We start from the raw sequence: 27,503 nt of genomic DNA, 5'->3' as shown, positions 1-27,503 counted from the left end.
TTAACAAACTCCTGATTTGGTTGCTATGAGATTGGGTAGCAATTTATTCCATTTTAGAGCATTTTCTTCAGGTCCCGCCCTCTTTTAGCTCCTCCCGCTCCCTCATTGGCCACACTAACTTTAGGTCTCCTCTCAAGGTCCCGCCCACCCCGCCACCGGTTGGACGTTCTGATGCTTAGCCCCACCCTCCCTCCTTACGCCCGCCTCTTCGCTCATTGGACATCCTGAGGTTGGGACCCGCCTTGAAAAGCCCCACCCATACGCTCACCGGTTGGATGACTTGCGGTTGGCATCGACCTCGCGCTTGCGCAGCAGGAAGCCCTCGTGCTGCACCGTGTGAGCGGGCGGGGCCGGGGGCGCGGGGGCGGCGCCGCCTTGGGCCGGGGCGGAGCGCGAGCGCCGGCTGCCCCCGCCCTCGCCACCCTCTCGGGGCCGCGGCCGCCGTCGCGGTTTGGGCCGGTCGCGCGCCCGCGGCCGGTCGGGCCGAGGCGTCCGTTCCGGCGGCTCAAGCCCGTTGGGCAGACGGCCGGGGGGCAGTTCGCGAGGCTGAGGCAGCGACGTCTGTGTGAAGGGAGGGGGGAGAGGGTGCCGTCCAGAGTGGGGCGTGGGGCCACCTGTCTGGAGTCACGGGTCTGGGGCCCATCTGTCTGGAGGCGTGCATGGGAGGACGTCAGGGCGGGAGGCCCAGCTCCTAGGAGCCCACGGGCCTTGGGCATGAGTCTGCCAGGACTCCCGCGGTTTGGAATTCCTTGGGTCTTGGGAAGGAGGGGCATAAAGGCGGGAAGCAGGCAGGGGTGCCCCAGATGTCTGTAGGGGGACCTAGGCTTCCCTCCGTGTGGCTGTCTACAGGACATTTGAGATCCCGAGTCCGGGCAGGTGTGGGAAGAATCGGGTGTGTGTGCGCGTTCGCCTCCAGGGGTGAGTCAGTGGCCTCATCTAAGGGAGAAATTAAGGGGGCATCTGGGCCCTCTCAATCCCCTGAGAGCCTCTCTCAGGGTTCAAATGGGGGGGTTACCCAGGGCCAGGCACTGATGTTTCTGGGATCCTGGCCAGTGCTCTGAGGAGTCACCACCCCAAAGGCTCAACTTACCCCAGCAGGGAGCCCGGGTCCTGCCTCTTTCTCCTGCAGCTGCTCCACAATGTCCGCCAGGGTGGCCTTCCTGGGGTGGGGCAGAAAGACCCAATGGGACCCGGTGCCCTCTTTCCAGGACCAGCCTGGTGGCCCCAACAGTCGCCATCTCTCAGCCCAAGATGCCAGGCCTCTGTCCGCTCTGGCAGCTGCCTCTCGGATGTTGGCCTACACAGCACAGCTGCTCAGGACATGGCTGCGGGATGGAGGACGGAACCTCTCTCCCTTTTGAGTATTAAGCAACAGAAAGAGCAACATGCAAATGGGCCCTTTCAAGCCTTTGAACTTACTGTTGCCTTTGCCTCCATCCATCTTGAGCTCCCAGGTCCCCTGGACGCTCCTCTCCCCCCCCCCGTCCCCCCTATTCCAGCCCTGGTCGCTCTGGGCCATCATCACTGTCTGGTGATAAGCTTGTTTCCCCCACTGGACTGTGAGCCCCATAAAAGCAAGGCAAAGGCTTCCTGGCGAAAGGCAAGCTGCACCCTGCTTTCCCCAGCACATACCACACACAGGGAAGGCACTCAGCAAATGTTCATGAAATACATTTAAGAAGGGGTCAAGCCCTTGGCTCAGTGGATAGAGCGTGGCCTGCGGACCAAAGGGTCCTGAGTTCGATTCCGGTCAAGGGCACATGCCCAGGTTGCGGTGGGGAGGCAGCCAATCAATGATTTTTCTCTCATCATTGATGTTTCTATCACTCTCCCTTCCTCTCTGAAATAAATAAAAATATAAATAAAAAATCAATGAAGTTTAAAAAATCAAGTTATTGTCACTGAAATGTATTTGACCCAAAGACCTCTTTCTGGGGACACAGCTGACCGGACTGATGTGCTAAAGCACTCTGGCTAACTGTCCTTGCTTCCGCGGTTAGAGCCGAGGCTGGGGACCGGGCAGCCACCTGGTCTACGTCTCTGCAGCATGGGCACCACCCTCTCCCGCCCGGGGCAGGTCTGCGCTGCGAGCCTCTCCACGCTGCCTCCCTCCCTCCCTCCCGGACCCCCGGGCCTCACCCCCGGGCCAGCTCCCCTCTGGCGGGCGGCTCCTGCTCGCTGGACTCCTGCCGCTCCAGACGCCGCTCCCGCCGCTCGCGCCGCCGCTCCATCTGCTCGTAGCGGCCCAGCGTGAGGCTGTGCGCCTCGTGCTCCGCCGACTCCTGCCGCTCCGGCCGGCGCCTCCGCGCCGTCTCCTCGGGCGGATCTGCCGACTCCTGCCGCTCCGACCGCCGCCGCCGGGGCAGCTCCTCCGCTCGGTCCGCGGACTCCTGGCGCTCCGGCCGCGGCCGGGCCTGCTCCGCCGGCGTGGGGGTGCGGGGGGTCTCCGCCGAGCCCTCCGGGGCGGCCGGCGGGGCCGCGGGCTCCGCCCTCCCCGGGGCCTCCGGCAGCCGGTCGATGCGCGGCTGGAGGCGCTCAGGCTTGAGCTCCTGCCGCACGTACCCCACCCGGGTCCGCACCTCCGCGGACAGCGTGTCCGAGGCCCGGCGGGCCAGCGGCTCCAAGCCCCGCTCGTAGCCCCCGGGTCGCAGCAGGGGCGCCGCCTTCGCTGCCAGCTCCGTGGGGTCCCCAAAGAACTTGCGCCCCAGCAGGGGGGTGGGCGGCTGCTTGCTCTGTTCTGCCTTGAGTTTCTCGATCTGGGAAAGGAGGGGTCAGGGTCAGGGTCAGGCAGAAGGGCGTGTGGGGTGAGGGTGGGGGTGGGGGTGGGGGTATACAGCTCTGGGCTGTCTGCCTCACCACTCAGCCCATTAGTTTTTATTGGTGAAAAGCACCCTGGTCCGGCCTGCACCCATGCTTTGCTCTCAGCTAGGAACTCAGTCCCCACTTTCCTCCAGCAAACACCTAGTATTCTTTTAAGAATCAGCTCAAACTATCACTTTCTCTAGGTGCCTCTCTGACCCCCATTGGCCCTTTCCTTAAAGGTCCCCTCCCAGGACCTTAGAACTTTGACTACAATGGTCTCTCTTTAAGTGGCAGATGAGATGCCCCAGGACAGGCCATGTGCTCCCGTTCCCACAGCCTCTGTGCTTCCCAGCCCAGTCTGGACTGTCTCTGCCTGGTGACAGGTTTCCCTCTACCCCCTCCCCCTCGGCCAGACTGGGAGCCACTGAGAGTCTGTCTGGACCTCACTTGACAGAGCTCTGAGCACCGAGAACCAGGGTGCTGTCTCCTCTAGAGGGGTGGGTGGGTGAGGCTGGGCAGGGGCGGGTGCTGACCGTGGTCAGGCGCCGCAGAGAGCTGAACCTCTCCTCCCAGGCGGCCGCCGCTTTGCGAAAGGCCTCGTGCCGGCGGATGAGCTGCTCCACCTCGTCCACACTGCTGCCCAGCTCCCGGCTCTGCAGGATCGGCTCTTGGGCCGTCAGCCACGCATCGGCCACCACCGCCTCCTGGGCAAATTGGTGCACCTCCAGCACTGAAGGGAGACATGGGGTAAGTGGCTGTCTTCTCTGCCCGTCCACGCCCCCTGGCTCCCTCTAGGCCAGCCTGCACCTCTCTGAGCTCTGAAAGAGTGAGGCTGGCCTACTTCTGAGGGCACAGCTTCTCCTCCAAATACCTGCCACCAGAAAGCTTCAATGGCAAGGCCAGGCCTTCATGTCTGCTACTGGGGAGCTGTGAACGTGTGCAAGGCATGCCCCTGCCACCCTCTGGGCCTTCCTAAACACACGGAGAAGGTCCCTGTGCCCTTGAGGCACGTGTGTCTGGGCCCCCACTCACTCTGCTGCAGCCACTCCCAATGGCGATCCCACTTGTCGGACACTTCCTCCTTCCTGGTCCCCAGCTTGTCCAGCTGTGCCTGGATCTGGGAGTGGTGGGGTAGGCGGGAAAGGCGTCAAGGGTGGCTCCCACCCCAGGGGGCACCGAGAGCAGAGGGGAGCCCCCTGCACCGCTCCCCACCTCATCAGCCATGGCACTCTTGTTGAGCAGCAGAGAGCGCCCCAGCTCCTGGCAGGCAGTCAGCTCCGGCACCCGTGCCTCCAGCTCGGTCTTCAGGCCCTGGTGGTAGTTCATGAGCACCTCCACCGATGACACATCCCTACAGCAGGCAGCGGCGGGTCTGAGCAGACAGCCTCCCCCAGCCCAACCCACACACACAGCTCCGAGGAGTCCAAACCCTGCGGCCACAGTGCCACCCCACCTCCGGCCTCCCACCTCCTATGAACAAGTCCCAGGTCCTCCCTGGCTCGGTGATTCCAACTTTCCCCAGGCTGCTGCGATGTCTCACTTCTGTGATTCGAAGTTAGGCTTTCCATATCCAAAGCTTTCCAGTTTTCTACAGCTGTGCTTCTGGAGGTTCCTCTAGCCAGGGATTCTAACCTTCTAAGTCTGTGCTGTTCACACACTAGCCACTAGCCACGGCGGCAAACAGGCCCTGGGAGTGCGATTACTCTGAACTGAGATGCATTTTATTTACTATGAAAAAGCATCCACTGTCTCGATAATTTTAAGACTGATTACATGATGAAAGTGTAGTGTTTTGGGTTTACCAGGTGAAATAAATGAATTACTAAGTTCATTTCACTTGCTTCTTTTTACTTTTTAAATGTGGTTACAAGAAAATCTTAACTTATGTGTGTGGTTCACGCCTGTGGCTGGTGTTGTATAACTCCTGGACAGTGCTGTTCTCCGCTGTCAGGTGTCCAAAACAAATTCCAAATTTCTGAATGTTCCACCAGTCAGCAAGCACAGCTTTGTAAGACTCAAAAAGTCCAGACTTATTTGTGAAGGTTCCACATGGTAATGATTTCTACCTGAGACTCAGACTATCTAGGATGATCTGATTCTCCTTTGAAATTCTCCAGCTCTGTAAACTCCTTCACCCATGACTCCTTTTCCCTCCACCCCTGAAGTTAGCTCATCAGTCAGCACTGGACACTGATAATTTTAAAGTACACCTTGTGAAATGATATGACACCTGAGATTTGTTTTAAAAAAAAACTCAGCAAGGGGTGGGGGAGGGAGTCTATAGCTGAAACAAGATTGGCCAGATGTTGAGAGTTGTTAAAGCCAGGTGTTCATTATATACACATTATCTGTTATAGCTACTTCTGTATATATTTGAAATTTTTCATAATAAAAAACTTTGTAAATGCCTAAAACCAGTCACTTCTCCCCACCTCTACAACCACCACACTGGATCAAGCCACCACCATCATCTCTCACTGGCTTGTACAGCAGCCTTCTAACTGGTCTACCTGCTTCCACCCTTGCTTTCCACACTTTCTCATAAGGCGTCGAGAGTGTTCTTTCTCAGATGTACATCATATCACATCACTCGCCTGATCTAGCCCCTCCCATGGCTCCCATCTCACTCAGAGAAAAGGCAAACAGCCTACTGCCCCTCAAACCTCACTTCCTATCCATTCCGCTCTCCCCGTCACTCTCACCATCCAGCCACAATGATTGTCTAGCAATGGTCAGCAAACTCATTAGTCAACAGAGCCAAATAGCAACAGACAACGGTTGAAATTTCTTTTGAGAGCCGAAATTTTAACACTTAAACTTCTTCTAATGCCACTTTTTCAAAATAGATTCGCCCAGGCCATGATATTTTGTGAAGAGCCACACTCAAGGGGCCAAAAGAGCTGCAAGTGGCTCGTGAGTCACAGTTTGCCAACCACAGGTCTAGCTCTTCCTCAAACATGCCTAGCCACACACCCACCTCAGGGCCTTTGCACTTGGAAAACCCTTCTCCCAAACTTTACCCAACTCATCATCACTTCATTCAGGTCAAACCTGACATCCTCAGAAAAGCCTTGCCAGAACCTCATCCCCTTGCCTTGCTTTATTTTTCTTCAGAGCACCTATCACCATCTGAAATAACATTACAGGTTTGTTTACTTATCTGCTGCCTGTCTCCACCCTCAGAATATAAGCCCCATTGGGGCAGGGCTTGGCCTTGCTCACTCTCTGGCACACAGTAGTCATTTAATAAATATTTGTTGAGTAGCCCCGCAGGGTGTAGCTCAGCGGTTGAGCATCGACCCAGGAACCAAGAGGTCACTGGTTTGATTCTTGGTCAGGGCATATGCCCAGGTTTCGGGCTTGATCCCCAGTGGTGGCGTGCAGGAGGCAGCCAGTCAATGATTCTCTCTCATCACTGATGTTTCTATTTCTCTCTCCCTTCCTCTCTGAAATCAATAAAAATTCATTTAAAAAAATATTTGTTGAGTAAAGGAATAGAAACAATGCTCTGTGAGTGCAGGCTTAGTTCCTAAAACCTCCCATGTGATCCTTTTTCTCATCTGCAGCTGGATCCAGACGGTCCACTCGCAGAGCAGAGCGATGGAAAGACCTAGCTCCCAATCACGTGGCTCAGGCTTCTGCCGGACACCCACATGAATCAGTGTGTAAGCAACAGGTTAATGTCTACTAGGTCAAGCCACACAGTCCACTCCTCCCTGCCCCGATCCTGGCTGCAGCCCATCCCATGCCACGCCACCCCCCCAGTGGGGATGGTAGTGGGCCCCTGGGAAGGAGAGAAGGCCAGGAGATGCCCCGTGCTCTGAGCCCCCAATACTAAGCCTAACAAGGGGTCTTAATACACACAGAGCATCTATAACAGTGCCTGGCACACAGAGGCGCCATGCAGGCATTGGCTATTGCGATTCTTACGGAAACAGGGCTGCTGATGGGCAGGGCTGGCTGCCCAGAGGCGGGCAGGAAGCCTGAGGTGGGATGAGGAGCACCTGGGCTTGTCAGCTGCCCCAATCTGTCCGGAGATGCCATCCATCCAGGAGAGCAGGTCCCGGGCCTGGCTGTGGAATCGCAGGGCATCGGCTGTGGAGCTGACGTGCAGGCGGGCGTCCTCGCAGGCTGCTAGCAGCTCCTTCCAGCCCTGCATCACCTCCTGCTCCCGGCTGGCGATGGCCTCCGCGTGCTCACCTGCATACACTGTCCGCAGCTGTGCTGCCCCCTCCTGCAGCTGCCGAACCTGAGGGGCACGCCAGGTCGAGCGCCAGCCCTCCATGGAGTCCAGAGCACCATCCCTCCAAGGGGCCCAGGCTCCGCCCTCTCTTTCCCTCTCTGCTGGCGGAGTACAGAGCCTGACAATGTAAGCAGCTCGCACAACTGGGTTTCCCTTCTCTGATGCCTTTCTTTTTGAGTTACCTGGGTTCTGACTTCTTTTAGACCTGCCACCAGATTTCTGTCGGTTCACTCCCTGAGTTCTCTTGGTCTGAGGCTCTCTGGCCAGTGGGTCTGCAGGCATTTTTCAGGCCCACCTCTATCATGTTCCAGGCTGATCTGATCTCTTTCAGGAAACCTCTTTCCCTCCTGATGTTTATGAGTCATGCTGTCCACCTTTTTCAGGCTCATTTCCTACCTGCTGCCCAAAATCCAATGGCTATCTGAGTACTGTCAGGTCTGCCCAGTTCTCCTGGTTCTACCGTGTGAGTTCTACTGGACTCACTCTCTGCTGATTCAACTTTGGAGTGGCACCCCATTTCTATCAGATCCACCACTAATCACTATCAGTCTCTGCCTGCTTTCCAGAAGTCGTCTATATATTTAGGTACAAATAATTGTCCAGTTTCTGCCTTCCATTATATCTGCAATCCCATTTCCTTCAGTTCTACTCTCTGAATTCTATTAGGCCCACAGTTTCATTTCCATACGATTTCTCACCTCCATTTCCCAGTTCCTGTCAGACTCACTGCCTGACTTTTATTAGCTCTAGTGCAATTTCCATTAACTACACCCCATCAAAAAAATTTAAGGAAAATCATATAATTTTTATCGGAGACCTGCTGTCTAATTTCTGTCTGCCCACAGCCAAATTTCTCTGAACCCTTCCGCAACCCCCTTTAGACGATCTGAATTGGGGTAAGATTCACTTCACAGTTTGGAGGAGAATCCCTGCTCAACCTGATTGAAAACACTGTCTGATCAGACATACTGTCCCACTCCTTTCTGCCACTGTCTGCTTTCTGGGCACCACTTCCTACCGCCCCACCACCTAACTTCTGCCTGTTCTGTAGTACCTGCCCCACCACCTAACTTCTGCCTGTTCTGTAGTATCTGCTCCACCATCTAATTTTGAAATGCTCTATAGCCTGATATTTGCCTGCTGTGTTGCCCACACCCCTTGGCCATGCTGCCCAGGCCCCCCCACGTTCCCTCCGGGCCGCCGGCACCCCACCTGGGAAACGAGGAGCTGCAGGTCATGTTCAAAGGCTCGAAGAGTCCGCTGCATGGAGCTGGCACTGGATCTGGGCTCCGGCGGGGTGGTCAGGTGGGGCAGCCGCCTCCGCTTCTCCTCAATCTGCCCCTGGAGCTCCCTGGCGTCACTGAAGAACTTGTGCAGCTCCCGAGAGGCAGCCAGCAGCTGGGCCCGTGTGCCCATCAGCTCCAGCAGCTCAGCCCAGGCCTCATTCAGCCCGTCCTTCCACTCGGCCATGGTGGCCGCGGCCGTGTGGCCGCACTCGATCAGCTCGTCCACCATCTGGTTCACGGCTGCCAGCCGCTCCCGCCCTGCGGTGCCCGTCTCGCTGGCGAACTCTGAGAATTTCTCCTGCAGCACCTGTCACCAGGAAGTGGGGCACAGCAGGGACAAAGGTGTACACCGGGTCCCTCCGGCCCACCATCTGCTGGCAGGTCAGAGTCATAACAGTAATAACAGTAAGAGTCGTAATAACACATAACATCTAACACCTATGGGCCACTTTGTAGCAATAATTGTAAAAATAATAATAAAAACAATAAGGTGACATAATAATAACACTCCCTGGGTTAGGCGTTGTGTGTGCCAAGTACTGTCCTAAGTGCCTGCGTTACAGTTATCCCCTCGTATCTGGGGTTTCACTTTCCAAATGTCAGTTACCTGCAGCCAACTATGGTCCAAAATTATTAACTAGAAAACCCCAGGAATAAACAACTTGTAAGTTTTCAATTGCCGCCCTTCTGAGTAGCATGATGCCCTTCTCAGTCCACCTCGTTCCGTCCTGCCTGGATGTGGATCGTCCCTTTGTCCAGCCACTCCCCCGTGTGTACCCTCCCCGCCTGGAGTCAGCAGCCACCTAGGTTCTCAGCTCGACTCTCCCATTATCAAGTGTTAGAGTAGGCCTTAGTTTACTTAACAATGCCCCAGAGCTCGAGTATTGCTGGCAACTTGAAGATGCCAAAGAGAAGCCACACAATGCTCCCTTAAGTAAAAAAGTATGTATGCATAGGAAAAAACAGTACATATAGGGGTTGGTACTATCTGTGGTTTCAGGCATCTGCTGGGATTTTGGAACGTATTCCTTGTGGATAAGGGGGCCTACTGTATATTAATTCATTTGGCTTACAGCAGAGCTGCGGGGTAAGGGCTATTGTTGTCCTCGTATCCCAGAGGACCCCGGTAGCACACCCAGTAGCCACTGGCATTGTTGTCATTACTAACCGTGACATGCTCAAAGTCTTGGCCGAGCTCAGGCGAGCCGGCCACCACCTCCTTCTCGGCGATCCAGTGCTCGAGCTCGTCCACCTGGCGGCTGAGCTGGTACAGCCAGTACTGCTGCTCCAGGCCCACCCTGCGCTCCTCGCCCAGTTCCTTGAGCGCCACATACAGGCGGTCCACCTGAGACTGCCGCCGGCTGATCTGCTCGCTGAGGGGGGACAGGGCAGGGCAGAGACGGAGCCCCTGAGGCTTAAAGGACAGAGCCGAGGCCCCCAGACACCCTCTCCACCTCCAGGCAGGGCGGCGTTCCCTGGGACTCCTCCACACAGGACTGTTCTCTGCAAGTGTTGGAGTCGGTCACCCCAGCACTAGCATCTCAGCGCTCCGGGAAGACTGCCCCAGAGCCCCCCTCCCCTCCCCACAGCCTCCATCTGCGGCCCCAGGACCCTTCCTCCAGGGACTTGGATGGGCTCCTGACTACCTACTTGAGTCCACAGCCCATCCTCCTCACCTCCAGCGCCAACCTCCAGGTTTGGGTGGGTGGAGGTCTAGCCCTGTGCACCCTCTCACGCCTCAGCCCTGGCCCAGGCCTCCCAGACGCGACTCCTACTCCTGACCTCAGGGGGGTTCCTGCCTGCCCACCTGTCCGGGTGCCCCATCTCCAGCAGCGCCCGGCACTGGCGCGACAGCTGCGCGATGCTCTCCTCGTAGTTCTCCACGCCCTGCTCCAGCTGCAGGTGCTTCTTGAGCAGCTGCAGGGTGCTCTGCTCGTCCTGTGGGCACAGGCGCCCGCGGTGAGGCGGCGGCGGCGGGCCCGGGCTCCTGCACCCCTGGACCCCGCACCCCTAGCCCCGGCGCACCTTGCCCTTGTCCTCACTCATCATGAGCAGCTCCTGCTCGCCCAGCCACGCCTCCACCTCGGCCAAGTCGAAGTAGTACTGCTCCACCTGGAAGGCGGCGTCCAGGACCTGCTGCCGCCGCTCGGCCGCGTCGCGCAGTGCGGCCCAGGCGCTCTGCAGCTGCTCCCGGCCGTGCCGCACCGCCTCGGCCTCCGGGCTGCGCAGCGCCGCCAGCGCGCCCGCGCGCTCCAGCACCTCCTCCAGGCGCGGCCCGTGCGCCTGGATCTCCCGCCGCAGGCCCTGCGGACGCGAGGCGGGTGCGTGAGGGCCGCGCAGGGAGCCCGGCGGGAGGGCGCGTGCTCCCGCCACTGGCACGACCCAGGAGAGGCGGGCAAGCACCCCGCATCAACCGGCCAGTGCCAGCGGCCACCCCGCTCACTCACTCAGACCCCCGGGTGGCAGGTGGGGAAAGAGGCACAGGAGGCGAAGTACGTCACCCCGAGAACAAGTCGCTAGTAGGGGGTGACATGATTTGAAAGCAGGCTCCAGAACCAAGACGCCTGGTGACACAAGATCCCCCTAATGGCCAGAACCGGTTTGGCTCAGTGGATAGAGCATCGGCCTGCGGATTGAAAGGTTCGATTCCGGTCAAGGGCATGTACATTGGTTGCGGGCACATCCCCGGTGGGGGGTGTGCAGGAGGCAGCTGGTCAATGTTTCTCTCTCATTGACGTTTCTGGCTCTCTATCCCTCTCCTTCCTCTCTGTAAAAAATCAATAAAGTATATATATTGGATGCACAAATCTTAGGGGTACCCAGGTCAGCATATGGAACACTTCTGTCACCCCGGACATTCCCCTCAACCAGCTCTGTACTTGCAGAGTACCTCATTGAACTTCTCCTGTGTCTCAGTTTCCTCAACTGACAAATGAAGAAAATAACAACAGTCATCCCTTACTGAGTGGCTGCTGCCTGCCAGGCACTTTGCTAAGCAAGACCATAGCCACTCATCCAGTCTTCACTCCAGCCCCATTCTCATCTTAAAGACGAGGAAACGGAGGCACCAAGAGGCTGAGGAACATGGCAGAGCCACCTGGCTGGTGGCGCCTGTGGGTGCCGGGCAGTGCTGCACTTAGAATTGTGTCTGCACACAGTGGGTGCTCAGTCAGCATCAGCAACGATGGTTCTTTTAACAGCCCTGTGGCCCGGCACTCACACCCGCCGCCGGGCTCCAGTTTTACACATTCAGTGCACTCGAAAGCGATGAGCCGGCTTTGTTCGTCCCCAGCGCCGTCTGCCGCCCAGAGTAATTTCATCAGGATGGGAAAACAAAATGTGAGAAAACTCCAGCCTCTTAAAGAGCTCCATCTAGTGCAGCACAACCACAAACCTTTCAAAATAACTGTGTACCCTCCTCCCCACCATCCTTCAGTCTCATTCTTGCATCTTTTTTTTTTTTAAAAGGGATATTGACAATACCTACTTCAGAGGGTTATTGTGCGGATTACATGAAATAACCGACATGACCCCCTAGGACAGTACTTGGCACATCATCTTTAATCAATGCATTTTTGCTATTATTATTATTATTATTATTCCTTTGCTATGTGCCTCACTTTGAGCTTTGGTAAAAGAGTTGCTTTGACCAAAGGTTTCCTCTCCTAAGCGATTGGAAAATCACTGCTCTAGACCTGTGGTCAGCAAACTGCAGCTCGAGAGCCACATGCGGCTCTTTGGCCCCTTGAGTCTGCCTCTTCCACAAAATACCACAGTCTGAGCGAGTCTATAATGAAGAAGTGGCGTTAGAAGAAGTTTAAGTTTTAAAAATTTGGCTCTCAAAAGAAATTTCAATCGTGTAGTGTTGATATTTGTCTCTGTTGACTAATGAGTTTGCCGACCACTGCTCTAGACCAGCACTCTACTATTTAGACATGGAAACTGAGGCCCAGCAGAGACCTAGTGATTTTAGAGGCTCAAATGCCCCACAGTGCTTAGCTCAGAAGTCAGCACGCTCACTGATTCTCTCTGTTCTTGCTCCCTGTGGGTGTTTTGAGTTTTTGTTTGTTGTTGTTTTTCATTTTCATGGCCCTACAGCCACTCCCCTTACTTCTAGTCAAGGGACTCTGACTTTCTTGTGGGGAACCTCCTTGCTTCCGTCTCATCACAGGAAATAAAGTTAAGGCTACTCCACCTGCTGTTCCAAGAGTGGGCCCTTCTCTGGGACCAAGCCAATCCCAGCAGTCTAAGTCCCTGCCCTCCACAATTAGCTCAGGAGTAGACACGTGACTCACGTTGAGCCAATAAGAGTGATTCCTGGAACTATGGCTGATTAGTGAGCCTGGGCGTCTTTTTAAAAAGAGACATTTTCTCCAATTTTGTGTGGGATATAAACTTGAATCTGTTGGAGGCCTCTAACCACCAGGAGAGGAGCATTAGCTTTAGAACAAAACTAGTGCAGAACAAGCAAACAAAGAAGCTGAAGCTGAGCAACTGACGACATCATGGAGACCTGGAGCTTCTGTACCTGCTGCGTCTTCAGCGACAGGACCCACTCAGTCCCCCTTCTGGCTTTAATGACCTTGAGTATTTCCTGTCACTCAGATGCAAAAGTGCCCGAACCCCCTCCAGCAACCAGAGTCTGCTCACCTGGTTCTTCTTGATGTGCTGCTGCACCGCCTGCAGCCCACTGCCTCGCTCCACCTGCATGGCCAGCGGCAGCCGCTCCTGGACCCAGGCCTGGGGAGGATACAGGGAGCTGGTCAAGGGACAATGCCTCCCAGGACCCCTGCACCCCAACTAAACGGTGAGCCACCTGCACAGGACGCAAGGCCCTTTGCTGCCGAAGGGCCTGCTCACAGCTTTGGCCTCCTCTCTGGACAATGCCCCATCTCACTCTCCACACTCAGGCCAGGCTCATGCCTACCTCTGGCCTTTGCACAGGCAGGCTCTCCCTCCTGGAATTCCTTTCCTACTCCCTCAGCAAGCTCATGTTACTCTTTCTTCACATCCAAGCCCACAAACCCCTTCCTCCAGGAAACCCTCCCTGACTTCGGACCTTGACCAGTTGCCTCCTCTGGGCTCCCATAGCCTCTGAGCTCCCATCACAGTCCTGACCACCTGTGACTATCTGGGGACAGACAAGCTGTTTTCCCCTTTGGACGCTGAGCCCTCTGCGGGCAGGAAAGCGGTCTGCCTCGGTCATCCCCGTGACTCCAGCATCTTCCAAGCACAGGGCTGGGGTGAGAATGATAAACCAAATTAGTGAGTGACTGTATGAGGAAATGAGTGGATGAATGATGAGTGAATACTAGTCAATTAATAACAAGTAAATGAGTGAAGTGCAAAAGGATGAGCCAATGAATAAACGTTTGAAAGCGAGTAAATGAATGTGGAAAAGTGAATGAATGAGTGAAAGATAGAATTACCGAGTCTCAGGTCTCTTAGCCATCTCTACCCTTACACGGCCAAGGTCCCAGGGCCTGGTCCCCGCCTCCACCCGCTGACCCGCCTCTGGCCTCACGCCCCGCCCCGTCACCTTGGCACCGCCCCCTCCCCCGGCTCCCAGCTCCCGGCCTCACCAGCTCGTCGTCGAGGTCGTGCGCCACCTGGTGCAGCTCCTTGGAAGCGAGCAGCAGGCGGCGGCGCTCCTGCAGCGGCTCGAGCAGGCGGACCAGGCGTTCGCCCACCGCGCTCTGCCGCTCGCCGACCAGCTCCTTGCTCGCGGGCTCCAGCGGCAGCGCCGCCGTCTGCGCCTGTAACTCTCCCACTTCTCGGTACCACTCCTCCACCTGCGACTCCATCGACTGTGGGAACAGGTCAGGGTCATGGGCCCCACTCTCCCTCCCCATCCTGCCGTGGCTCTCCAACCTTTGTAGTGACAGCACAGCCCTCCCTGCGGCACCCCTCCCACTCCCCCCTTGCTGGAGTCCCTCCAGAAGCCTGCCGTCCCTCTGACCTGCAGCCCCTTAGCCAGTTCCTGCCCCAGAGCCTCTGCCTTTGCTATCCCCTCTGCCAAGCAGGTACGTCCTGATTTCAGATCAAATATACCTTCTCAAGAGGCTTACCTGACCCCTTGGACTAAAATCGTCCATTAATTTTTTTAGTTCTCAGAAAAACTTTCACGGTTGATGGTAACCCTGTTTTACAGAGGAGAAAACTGGGGCCCAGACAAGTTAGGTAATCTGTCCAAAGAACCAACAATTCCAAATTGCAAAAATAAATGCAAGGCTATAATGATTTAAAAGGTTGATGTGATATAGGATAGGCACAAAGTGCAAAAGCAGAGGAGAATTCATAGGTTTTATAGATGCCATTTCAAACCTCCAAGGGAAAAAAATGGATTATTCAACAAATGGTCATGGGCCAACTGGCTAGCCAATTCAGCCGGATCTCTTCCTCACTTTATGCTGAGAACAATTCCAGATGGATTAAATGGAATAAGTAGATCCACAAGGTAAATGGAAGAAGAAGACCTGGGCAAGATTTTTATAATCTTGAAATGGAGAAAATCTTTCCAAGCACAAAAACCATAAAGGGAAAGATTTACAAATTTGGCCACATAAAATACTTTCACATCAGCCAAAGTTTCTAGATGTAGTTAAAGGCAAATGACAAACTGGAAAAATATTTAATATGTATTACAGCAAGGAATTACTGTCTTTAATAATCAAAGAATTCCCCTTTATACCACCCTCTTTGTTTCCTCAGCACTGACCACCATCGGGTAATTGTTTTTATTTGTAGGTTTTGTTCTGTTTTTGTTTTGCTTTCCTTCACCCTCTCCAGTCTGGGACCCCTTGGGGGATGTCTGACTGCTGGTTTAGGCCCAATCCCAAGATTCGGGCCTAGACAGGCAGTCGGACATCCCTCTCACAATCCAGGTCTGCTGGCTCCTAACCACTTGCCTACTGCCTACCTCATTGCTCCCTAACCACTCCCCTGCCATCCTGATTGACACCTAAGTGCTCCCCTGCCAGCCCAATTGCCCCCAACTGCCCTCCCCTGCTGGCATGTTTGCTCCCAGCTGCCCTTCCCTGCAGGCGTGGTCGCCCCCAACTGCCCTCCCCTGCTGGCCTGATCATCCACAACTGCCCTACCCTGCGGGCCTGATGACCTCTAACTGTCCTCCCCTACCAGCCTGATCTCGCCCCCAATTGCCCTCCCCTGCTGGCCATCTTGTGGCGGCCATCTTGTGATGATGTTGTGTGAGGGCGTGATGCCACCGAGGCTTTTATTATATTGGATATATATTTTTATTGATTTCAGAGATGAAGTGAGAGATAGAAACATCAATGATGAGAATCATTGATTGGCTGCCTCCTATATGCCCCCTACTGGGGATTGAGCCCAAAACCCAGGCATATGCCCTTGACTGGAATCTAGCCCAGAACCTGTCAGTCCCCAGACCGATGCTCTATCCACTGAGCCGAACTGGTTAGGGCTTGTTTTGCTTTTCAATCCTATTCTTTCCCCCCGCTAATCTTTATTGTTAAAAATATTACATAATTTCCCTTCCCCCCCATTGAACCTTCTAGCCCAACCCCACCCCTCCCAGGCCTTCACCACTCTATTGTCTGTGTCCTGGGTTATGTATATATGCATACAAGTAATTTGGTTAATCTATTCCCACCTACCCACCCACCCACTAGGTTTAATCTCTTCATACCCACCCACCAGGTTTTTTATTGGTCTCCTGCTTCTAGAATGTGAGATTCATGAGGGCAGAGGCTGTGTCAATTCACCTCTATGTTCCTAAATTCCTAGAACAGTGCCTGACACATAGCACGTCCTTCGGCTGTGATTTGTTCGAGGTACAAATGAATGACATCAACAAGGAAATACCACCCAGAAGAGAAATGGGCATCAAATGTGAAGAGGCAACACACAGAAGGAAAAAAAAAAATGCATGAAAAGATGCCCATTCTCACTAATGAGCAGAAAAATACAGATTAAACAAGGTATCCTTTTCTGTTCATCAGATTGCCAAAGGGAAAACATTAAAGGTCAGTAATATCTAGTGCTGGCAAAGACGCAGGGAGGTGAGCACACTCAGCCAGACTGGCAGAGGTGTAAACGAATGGAGCCTTTTTGTAAGGCAATTTGGCAGGTCTTATCAAAATGCAAACTGTGTCAAAATGCTTTGATCCAGCACCTGTATATCTGATTCTAGGAATATAGCTAAAGAAGTACTGGCACATGTGCGCAAAGATGTCTGTCCAAAGATGTTCACTGTAGCAGAGATTTCTGTCCAAGGATCTCATCATAGCAGAATTTATAATGGGAAAAATGGGAAACAACCTCCATGTCCATTAGGAGTGAAATGGTTAAACAAATCCATAATAGTACTGAATGACGGTCATGACTGACTGTCAAGAGGAAAAGGAATTTTCAACATACATATTAACATATAATTGTAGTGGATTGCAGATGCATAAAACTTCCCTGCAATAGCCCCGTCAGCATGACTCAGCGGTGGAGCATCAACCTATGAACCAGGAGGTCATGGTTCCATTCTCAGTCAGGGCACATGCCTGGGTTGTGGGCTCGATCCCCAGTAGGGGGTGTGCATGAGGCAGCCAGTCAATGATTCTCATCATTAATGTTTCTGTTTCTCTCTCTCCCTTTCCCTTCCTCTCTGAAATCAATAAAAATATTACAGAAAAAAATTTCCATGGAATAAACAAGAATTAATAACAGATGGTACCTATTCTGGGGATGAGTTAGGGTTAGGGTGAATGGCAATGAAGGTGAAGTAGAGACTTCTCACATAGGATTTTTATATTTTCCCCCCACTTATTCTTACCCAAGGATATGTTTATTGATTTGTGTGTGTGTGTGAGAGAGAGAGAGAGAGAGAGAGAGAGAGAGAGGAAGGAAGAGCTTTTAGAGAGAGAAACTTCAATGTAAGTAACAATGATTGGTTGCCTCCCATAAGTGCCCTGACTGGGGATCGAACCCAAAAGCTTGGTATGTGCCCTGAGTGGAATCAAATCCACAACATTTTGGGTATGGGACAACGCTCTCATCAACTGAGCACCCGGCCAGGGCTGTATGTGTTTTTGTCGTTGTTGTTAATCTTCACCTGAGCATATTTTTTCCATTGATTTTTTTTTGTCTTTAAAATGTTTTATTACAAAGAACAGTACAGTGTTCATAAATGTTGCCCAGTGTCTCTAGAACACACTGTTGAACTGAGCGTTGCAGATCAGGGCCCACACAACTCTTCCATTGGTTTTTTAGAGAGACAAACATCTATGTGAGAGATATACATGGATTGGTTGCCTCCCATACATGCCCGGACCAGGGCTGGGGATCAAGCCTGCAACCCAGACATGTGCCCTTGACTGGATTCGAACCTGGGACCTTTCAGTCTGCAGGCTGATGCTCTATGTATTGAGCCAAACTGGTAAAGGCGGGTTTTTCATGTCTGAAACATAAATTTTATTTATTTAAATTTTTTAATTAAACATGAAGAACAAAATAAAAACATTAAAAATCCACGTAGGTAAATTGGTAAGTGCTAGAAAGAGGTCAAAAAGAGTGCACACAAATAACAATCAAGGTTCTCTTTGGGGTGTGAGACTGGGAGGTATACGGAAGGGCGGCTTTGTTTCACTGAAGACTTGTAGGTCAGTAAGGTCTTTTACTCAAAGTAATGTACACAGCTGAAACCGGTTTGGCTCAGTGGATAGAGCGTCGGCCTGTGGACTGAAGGGTCCCAGGTTCGATTCCGGTCAAGGGCATGTACCTTGGTTGCGGGCACATCCCCAGTGGGGGGTGTGCAGGAGGCAGCTGATCAATGTTTCTCTATCATTGATGTTTCTATCTCTCTATCCCTTTCCCTTCCTCCCTGTAAAAAATCAGTAAAATCTATTTTAAAACAAAACAAAACAAAAAACAAAGTAATATACACATATGACTTGTGTGATTCTAAACAGATGGGCAGAAGCTAGAAAAGAAAACAAAATAATAATGAAGTTAAGCGGTAACAGATTAGGGCAAAAGACTGTAAGCCAGAGCTTAAAACTTAAGAACCAAGTCAAGATTTTTGTTCTAAGGTTCTTTAGTGCAGAGCTCAACACCCATCCCTTCCTTCCTTCCCAGCACCTCAAGCCCCACGCTCAGGTCCTGAGCTTCTTGGGCAACTAATAAAACCTACAGGGCCAAGGGTGGCCACATGACCCAAGCCTGGCCAACCAGAACACTGAAATCAACCTGGCCACAGGGACTGGGTCATGTGACCTATGTTGGGCCAATGAAAGCCCTTCTGGCTTCTAGAAGAGCTGATGAAATCCAGTGGATCCAAGAATGATCATGTGACTCAGGTCTGCCAATGAGAATACTGAGTCACCATGGCCACAAGGGTTGGTTAAAAGATGGCATGTGACCTAAAACTGGTCAATGAAAACTCTTTCCATTTTTGTTGGGAAAATGTGTGAGCTCAGAAAGGGTACTCTCTTTCCCACGGGGTTCCTGAGCTGATAGAATGTAGACCCGCCCTACTGGGGGCCATCTTGCCACTACGAGGAAACAGGCTCCCAACAGTGAGGCCAACCAGAGGAAAGTGGGGTGCAGAAACTGAAACACATGCCTGAGGACATAACTGAGGAACGAACCCAGCCATGCCAGAAGCTGCATGCCTTCTGAATCTTTAGCTACCGGAGCCAAATGTCCCTTCTTAGCCTAAGTCAATCTGGGTTTAAGTCTATAAACTGCATCCCAGTCCCAGCTGATACAGATCATATCCTGTAAGAGTCATAAAAATGAGTGAAAATCAAACTATAACAAGTCAAAACCATCTAAGATGGAAATTTTTGTTTTTATTTTTATTTTTATTTATTTTTAATATATTTTATTGATTTTTTTACAGAGAGGAAGAGAGAGGGATAGAAAGTTAGAAACATCGATGAGAGAGAATCATCGATCAGTTGCCTCTTGCACACCCCCTACTGGGGATGTGCCTGCAACCAAGGTACATTCCCTTGATCGGAATCGAACCTGGGACCCTTCAGTCCGCAGGCTTACGCTCTATCCACTGAGCCAAACCAGTTTCAGCCTAAGATGGAAATTTTTAAAAGGCTTAATCATAAGCTACAGAAATCAAAGAAAAATAAAATAGTAACCCCAAAAACCTTTTTTGCGAGGAAGATGAAAATAGAATTCAGGAAACTCCTAAGTGTTAAAGTTTTAAGTTCCACTTTCCATTATATGAAAACCGTCCACAACCGCCGGCAAGTGGCCATATGACCTAAGATGGAATGATTCCAGACACGGACACTTTTCTACTCCTATGGAAATTCCATGTATTCTGAACACCCATTTAATGCACAGTAGGTCCTTGGGTTACGTTAGAGATCCGTTCCTAAGGCATGATATAACGTGATTTTCGCCATAAGTCGGAGCCCACCTATATAAAGCACCTACTCACTCCCATGGAGCACATACACAGCAGTAACGAAGTGACACAGTAACAAAATTTAAAAGAAAGATGACAATTCCTGACCTTTACTTGTGGTAAATAAATAATAAAAAGCATAAAGCACATATGTATGGACGTCGAAATGACGGAACTTTTAAAAAATAAATAAATGGGGTGTGGGGGTGCAGGAAGAGACTGGACAAAAATTGTCCACCTACGGATGAGGACAATGGGGGAGGTAAGGAAAGAGGGTGGGATGGGAACCAGGTGGAGGAGAGCTATGGGGGGAAAAAAGAGGAACAACTGTAATAATCTGAACAATAAAAATTTATTAAATAAATAAATAAATAAATGGGAGATGGCAACATAACCACAAAACGACATACGTCAAGTCCGATGTACCCTGAGGACCGCACACTGGTCATTACACACACAAAGGTGTTCTGCCTCCTTCAATGCTCAGGGAGAAGCAAATTAAAGTAACTACAGGACAGTTCCCTGCCACTTCCCAGAGCAGCAGAAATGAAGACGTTGGACAACACCTAACGGTGGTGGCTGCAGGGGAGGGGCTGCCGCCGGCCACCCTGCAGGTGTTTCCCGCCTTTTCCGGAGGGCATTTAGCAACCTATCTTTAATGGTGTGCCTTCGGGCCCAGGAGCGCCACTTTAAGGACCATTGTCTACAGAAACACTTGCACGTGGGCTCAAATACACACAGGCAGAGATGAACGCTGCAGTGTTATTTATGCTGGCAGATTGGAAACAGCCCAAAGGTCTCCCAACAGAAGGCTGGTTGAAGACAGACTGCCGCACTGGCCGTGGAATACCATGCAACTTTAAAAGGATGGTACAGCCACAGACTTTGTGACAAGAAAGGACTCCGAAGGTATTTTGCCAAGTGAAAAGGCAAGCTTCAGCCTGGTGTGTGCGCCATGTGTCTGTGTGCGCACAGGAAATCTCAGGGAGCACTCACACCCCTGGAGGGTGCGACTGTGTGTGTGGAGGGGAAGGAAGCCTTTTCCTTCCCAGCCTTCTGCCTGAAGTTCTTGCATGACAGCAATAACAGGTAACACGGCCTGATGCTCACTCCACGCCAGGCACTGCTCTGAGCACCAGACGAGGGATAACTCATGTGTTCCTCACAACAGCATCTGAGGTCCATAAGGCTGGAGGGGACAATGTTTGTTCACAGTTGGATCCGAGCCTGGCACTGTGCCCACACAGGGTAGGTCTCTGCAAATGTGTGTTGACTTTGACTAGTCACCCTGCTGCTGTGCCTCCCTTAGCTGGGTAGCATTAAAGATTAACATTAAAACGTTAAACTAGCTTTAAACGTTAAAACCGGAGGAGCCATGAAGTACTGACACATCCCACAACATGGATGGCTTTTGAAAACACCGTTAAGTGAAAGAAGCCAGACAGAAAGCACCACATGTTGCATGTCTCCACTCCCGTGAGTAGTAGAGGGAGCTGATGAGCACGGGGATTCTTTATGGGGTGAAGAAAATATTCCGGAATTAGTGGTGAGAGTTGCTCAACTTTGCAAATGCACTAAAAACCACTGAACTGCACTTTATGGTATGAAATCAGATATCAGTTTTATAAAAAAGGAAAAAATTTAAGACATTAAAAGTAAGAGGATGCGGAAGAGGAGGAGAAAGAGGAGAAAGAGGAGGAGGAAGAGAAGGAGGAGGAGGAGGAGGAGGAGGAGGAGGAGGAGGAGGAGGAGGAGGAGGAGGAGGAAGAAAAGCCCATTTTGAAAAAAGCCTCAGGTGCTGACCCCAGATCAACCTAATTCCTACTCAGATCCACCGTGCTGCCTTCCCATTTACCAGAGAGGGAAACCGAGGCTCACAGAGGTATAGTCCCTGGTACTGACTAAAAACTGCCAGAGCCAAAGTTTGAACCCAGGATCATGTAACCAGGATCTAGTGGTTCTCTGTCACTGCTTCTTGTAACTGAGGACCTTGAGGCTCACAAAGGTGAGGTCACTTGCCTTTGGTCACATGGTACGGAATGGACCCTGGAGCTCCCGAACATGGCCTGTTCCCCTAGGCCAAGCATGTCACACGTGAGGCCGGCAGGCTGCACGCCAAACGAGGCACGCAGTGAGTTTGACATGCTAGCCCTCGCCCGTGCTGAGCTAGGTGAAGAAAGTGGCACCCAGAATTGAAAAGGGGGGAAGGTGCTTCCTCGGCCGGAGAAAGAGCCGCACTTGGGGTGGAGGGTGGTGAAGAGTCCCCGGGGACTCAGCACAGCAGCTGCAAAGCCTCCAGCACATTCCCCTGGCTGGACCCTCAGATGGCAGGTGGTCAGCGTTTCCCCCAGAGCGGGAGCCAGTGGCTGAGCCAGACCAGCTGGCCAGGCCCCTCTGGCCTGGGAAAGTGGGGGCTTGGGACACCACCATCTGGCCCCTCAGCCGGAAGGACAGTTGGGCAGGAGGTGCTGAGAGAGGACTCTGGGTCACATGGCCTAGACCTGGGGTGGGGACACGGGGAGGACACAGTGATAAGAGAGATCGAGGGAGTGAGACCGAGATGGGAGAGACAGGAACAGAGAGAAACAGTCACAGAAGAAATGGGGGAGCAAGACAGAGAGAGAGGGAGAGGGGAGAGAGGGAGGGAGGGAGGGAGGGAGGAAGGGAACCAGGGAGAGGAAGAGAGGGAAACGGGGGGCCCAGAGAAAGGCCGAGGGGAGGGGAAGGGAGGGGAGCCGGATCACTCACACGTCCAGCGGGAGCCAGTACCTCCCCCAGCCCAGCCTGGCCTGTAGCTGAGCGGTGGAGCAGCCAGGATGTGTGTCTAGCTGGGCACCCTCTCCCTCCTGCACATGCCCCGTGTTTGTGCTCTCCAGAGGGCCCCAGAGGACAACGGGCTTTGGGCAGCCCCTCCCCCCCCCAGCGGCAACTCCTGAGGCGCAGCTGGGCTCCATCTGGGGACCTTGGCCATGAGTCACTCGGGCCTGAGCTCAGGCTCCCTCTGCTGGGGAAAAGGCGCCGGCGCCCAAGGCTGTGACCTGGAGGGGCCAGATGGTGGCTTCCCCCCTGGTCTCCGGCTCTCCCTGAAACCCTGGGGACCCCACTTCATGGCGTCCAGGGCTTGGTGGGGTAACCGCACCCCATGGGGAGGGAAGAGCTGGCTAGGAGGCCCCAAACCCTTCCTCTGAAAACTGCATGGCCTAAAGGAGAGAGAAGGATGCCCACGCTCACCAGATCCCCAAAATGCAAATGCAAAAATGCAAATGCAAACACTGCAGTGGACACGCTCCCTCCTGGAGAATGGGGGAATCTAAAAGGTCTGCGCACCAGGCGTGTGAGCGGGAAGGAGGCAGGAGCTCCTGATTAGCATCACTTGAGTAGGCAGTTTGGGAAGATTAAGTGAACTGAAGACGGCTCTAACTCTGGGCACTATATTAATGCTTGATATTATCACCCCCAAATACATTTCCAAAAAGCTCTACAGACAGGGGAAATGCCCACATGGAATAAAACAGAAACAAATGACACAACTCTGCCCCATAATAACAACCACTGTGAAGGTGAAGAAAAAACGAACCCAAATAACTTCTGAACACAGTGTATGATATCTCCTCCGGCTGAAGACATTAAAATGGAAAAGCCTGAAAACAAACACTGAATCCTAGATCTGTTGGGTCAGCAATTCTGAAACCACTGTCTGCATTGTGTCCATGCACAGAAGGTCAGTACTATTATCACGTCCATTTTACTGAAGAGCAAACTGAGGCACAAAGAGAAATCACTTCCAGGATAAGTCACAGAGCCAGGGCTTCTCACCAGGCGGCCAAGCTCCAGCATCCAGGGCCTCGACCGTGATTCTGTGCTGCCTCCGTGGGCCTGCCGTCGGGAGTGGCTTGGCAGTGGGGTCCGTCCCATGCACAGAGGAGGCACTTGGGGCTCAGAGCAAGAGGCAAAGCCACCTGCCTCCCACCACATAGCTGGTAAGTGGCCCATACCCAGATCTGCTGAGTCCTGAGCATGTGCCTTTACCCACCCCAGTGAGCGGGCTGGGAAGCGTTAGTTGTCATGGTGAGGCCACCCATCACCCCAGGAATAGTTGCTGCTGGGCTGGCTGTCTTTGTTTGCCACTCCTGACCCACCAGCAAGCTTCTCCACCTGCTCTGTGCCCCAGGGGGCTGACCTGTACTCACCCTACCCTCTGGCTGCCAGTGGGGTGGGCCCAGTGCAAGAGGAAAATGCAAGACCCCTAGTTCAAATATTATTAAGAACTTTAAGACAGCGACAGCAAGCATTCAACCAAGTGTGGACGCTGTGGGAGTGCGTGCACCCGTGGAGGAGGCCCTGGTTGGGCTGTGGGGCACAAGCAGGAGACGGATGAGAGCAGAGAGAAGCCGGGATATCATTTTCTGGCTCCTCCCTGCAGCAGTGCCAAGGGCTGGCTGCCATTCTTGGCCAAGGGCCCCCTTGGTGACTTGCCCCTCCCGCTCCTCCCTGGCCTCTTCAGGAGGTAAAGTCTCCGGCTTGAACCCCACCCGGCTCACCATCTCCGTGGCCTCCCCGTCCCCTGCCCACACTTTTGTCAAGACCCCCATTAGGACCCTCCTCACACAGGCCTCAGTGGAGCATGCCTCTGGTCCAGGTGGGGAATCTGGGCCTCAGAATCCCACTTCTTGGGAGCTCACCACATCCCAAGGGCCATTTCAGGGCACAGCCTCACCTGCTCTGGGAGCCCTCAGGTAGTCTGCCCTAACGTGGATGACAGAGGCTCAGAGAGGAATGGAACAGGGGCCCTGGCTGGGATTTGAACCCAAGTCTGTCTGCCTCCCTCCCCACATTCTTCTCCCTCGGCCCCTGGCTGCTGGTACTGCCAGCTCCCTTCTCTGTCTGACCATCTAGCCACCACTTGTCTCTGCTGATATTCTGGGCAATCCCTCGGAGCAGATTTGGGCTGAGTCATCCCCATGTGTCCTCTGCCTGTCCAGCCCTGGGGTCCAGCTCAGGCAATGTTCCATGTTTCAGAGGCCAGTGGGAGGGTCACCTTCCTTGCTGTTGTCTGGGAGCATCAAGGGAGGAGGGTGGACGAGAACTAAGCACGGCCCTGAAGGGCCATGGACAGCCCTTCCCAGATAGGCTGCTGGGCAGGAAGGGGTATCTGTGCCTGGCATGCAAGTACATCAGAGGTTCTCAAAGTGTGCTCCGGGGGCTCCTGGGGACCCCGGGATCCTTCTAGGAGGTCTGCAAGGTTACAACTCTTTTAATTAAAACACTAAGGTGCCATTTGCCTTCATCATCCTCTCCCAAGTGTAGAGCCAGGTCTTGCAGGGCCCATCTGGCCCATGCCCCTCCCGCAGAGTGAATGCAGCAAGGTGACGATCAGGGCTTCTATTAAGCAGGACACAAAAGAGAGTGGCAGCACTGAAAGCAATGCCAGTCTCCTCACTACATTTTCTTTTGTTTTGGAAAATATAGTTATTTCTTTTTTAATATTTTTAATTGATTTCGGAGAGAGGAGAGATAGAAACATCAATGATGAGAGAAAATTATTGATTGGCTGCCTCCTGCACGCCCCCTACTGGGCACCCAGCCCACAACCCAGCTATCTTTCCTTGACCAGAATCGAACCCGAGACCCTCCAGTCTGCAGGCCGATGCTCTATCCACTGAGCCAAACCAGCTAGGGCTAATTAGTCTTCTTAAAAGAAGACTTTTGGGTTAATGCTTTTGGGTTTATCATTGCTATTTTTATTTTATCTTATTTTAATTTTTAAATATATTTTATTGATTTTTTACAGAGAGGAAGGGTGAGAGATAGAGACCTAGAAACGTCGATGAGAGAGAAACATCGACCAGCTGCCTCCTGCACACTCCCTACTGGGGATGTGCCTGCAACCAACGTACATGCCCCTGACCGGAATCGAACCTGCTCTACCACTGAGCCAAACCGGTTTTGGCCATTGCTATTTTTAAATAAATCAATAAGTATATATGTTTTAAATTTTAATGTAGTAGTAAATGCCAAATAGGTATAATCATACAAACGAAAGATCTTTGGGGAGCTCAATGACTTAGGAGAGGTAGCCAGGTCCTGTAGACCAAGGTGTTTGAGACCCGATGGTGCATATAAATCAGGGGTCTTCAAACTACGGCCCACGGGCCACATGCAGCCCCCAGGGGAGTCTGATCCTGCCCGCCAGGTTTTTTGGGCAGTGAGCGCAGCCAAGGTGTTACAGTAGGAATTAGTAGTTCATATAGTCCGGCCCTCCAGCTCTCTGAGGGACCGTGATCTGGCCCCCACTTTAAAAAGTTTGAGGACCCCTGATATAAATCAATGACGCCACCAGCATCGCACTCAGATGGTGTCTCTTTGCTCCTTTGCCTGTCTCCCTCACCAGACTGTGAGCCCGATGAGGGCAGTGATTTTTGTCAGTTCTGCCTGGATAGAGCGTCGGCTTGGGGACTGAAGGGTCCTGGGTTCGATTCCGGTCAAGGGCATGTACCTTGGTTGTGGGCATTCACAGCACCCAGAAAAGCATCTGGATACAGCAGGTGCTCGATAAAGATTTGCTGCATAGATAAATAATTACATACCAATTGGCATCACTATACTTTTATTTTGAGTCAACTTTTCCCTGCCAGAGCCTATACCAAGCACTTTAGAAGCATAACCATGCAGAAGGTGGATCCCAAGGTGTGTGAAGGCTATAAGGACCCGGATTTAATCCAGCCCCTGCCTCCTGCTACCCTGGGCCAGTAAGTTCTCTCCCCAGAGCCTCAGTTTCTCTTCAGTCATGGCCAGGCATGGTTCCTGGCATGCCAAGGCAGGAGCTGGCACACCTCGGGAGGTGAGAGGCAACACCTACACTTGCACCTCCTGCTACTTACGTCACGCGGTCAGATACTGGGCACCCACCAGCTGTGTGTGTTCTCTCAGAGCCCCCCAGTCGGTAAGGAAGACACTGGCCAGCTGTGTCCTTGGGCGTGGCGCTTCACCTCCGGTGCTTGTTTCCCCATCGGTAAACGGGGGAGGGGATAATGCTAATACCAATCTCTTAGGTTGGGGGGAGGTGTCCGTGAGACGGACAGGAAGCACTACACAGAGGTAATCATTATTCTGTGCAAAGCCAGTCCTCTCCCTCTGGGCCTCGTTTCTCTATCCAGGAAGCAGAGGGCAGGGTCTTGTGAACCCTCAGTGTACCAGTTATTCACCTACTGCTTCTTGGCTCTGAATCCTCTCTCTCCCCTTTCTATCCCATGCCCTAAGGGTTCTAGCTGCTTCCAACACTTACTACTAGCTGGACTGCCCCCATCTTCCCTTTCTGTTTCCAGTTCTTCTAACACATTTGAAAGAAGTCTCTGTCTTAAATCCCCTCTGTCTGAAATACCTCGAGCCAAGTCCATCCCTGGCTCAGGCCCCGCTGTGGCACAGAAAGCCCCCACCAGGGTCAGCCAGGCCATACCTGCAGCCTCTTCAGCTGGCTGTTGACGGTGGCCAGGTCCCCCCCGGGGTCCACGTCTTGCAGCTGGCTTTCCATGTGGAGAAGCTTCTTGTCCAGCTCAGCAAAGCTCTGCACCAGCTGGTCAGCCTTGCTGGCCTCAAAGAGCTGCCGGGCCTTGGCCTGGGTGGTGCTCTCCAGCTCGGCCCAGCACTGCCGGATCTCGCCCAGCTTCTTCCGCACCGAGGCCGCCAGCTCTGGCTTCTCCTGCATCAGTTGCTGGCCCTCCTGCCCCAGACAGTGGAGTCAGGCCGTGAGGGGGAGGGGTGGATGGTGGGAGGG

General features: G+C 53.0%; 1 protein-coding gene across 5 annotated transcripts in view; it reads right to left on the bottom strand.

Annotated features, from left to right (window-relative positions):
• Nucleotides 1–27,503, bottom strand: part of SPTBN4 (spectrin beta, non-erythrocytic 4) — a 77,589-nt gene that overhangs the window by 3,345 nt on the left and 46,741 nt on the right. For 4 of the 5 annotated variants that reach the window (XM_084860906.1, XM_084860907.1, XM_084860909.1 and 1 more), the window contains 14 exons: nucleotides 27,186–27,449; nucleotides 13,914–14,138; nucleotides 12,982–13,071; nucleotides 10,357–10,635; nucleotides 10,139–10,269; nucleotides 9,500–9,704; nucleotides 8,258–8,638; nucleotides 6,807–7,051; nucleotides 4,015–4,153; nucleotides 3,835–3,919; nucleotides 3,336–3,532; nucleotides 2,140–2,756; nucleotides 1,091–1,160; nucleotides 269–561 (listed from right to left, as the gene is read on the bottom strand). In XM_084860906.1, coding sequence (XP_084717032.1) covers nucleotides 269–561; nucleotides 1,091–1,160; nucleotides 2,140–2,756; nucleotides 3,336–3,532; nucleotides 3,835–3,919; nucleotides 4,015–4,153; nucleotides 6,807–7,051; nucleotides 8,258–8,638; nucleotides 9,500–9,704; nucleotides 10,139–10,269; nucleotides 10,357–10,635; nucleotides 12,982–13,071; nucleotides 13,914–14,138; nucleotides 27,186–27,449 — 3,221 coding nt within the window. The remainder of the gene's footprint in view (nucleotides 1–268; nucleotides 562–1,090; nucleotides 1,161–2,139; nucleotides 2,757–3,335; nucleotides 3,533–3,834; nucleotides 3,920–4,014; nucleotides 4,154–6,806; nucleotides 7,052–8,257; nucleotides 8,639–9,499; nucleotides 9,705–10,138; nucleotides 10,270–10,356; nucleotides 10,636–12,981; nucleotides 13,072–13,913; nucleotides 14,139–27,185; nucleotides 27,450–27,503) is intronic. The other variant, XM_084860908.1, reaches the window with a different exon arrangement.

This window comes from Pipistrellus hanaki, assembly GCF_964339955.1.
Source record: "Pipistrellus hanaki genome assembly, chromosome: 15".
Taxonomy (NCBI): Eukaryota; Metazoa; Chordata; class Mammalia; order Chiroptera; family Vespertilionidae; genus Pipistrellus; species Pipistrellus hanaki.
Note: the sequence above shows the minus strand (reverse complement) of the source record. Positions and strands in the feature narration are given on the sequence as shown.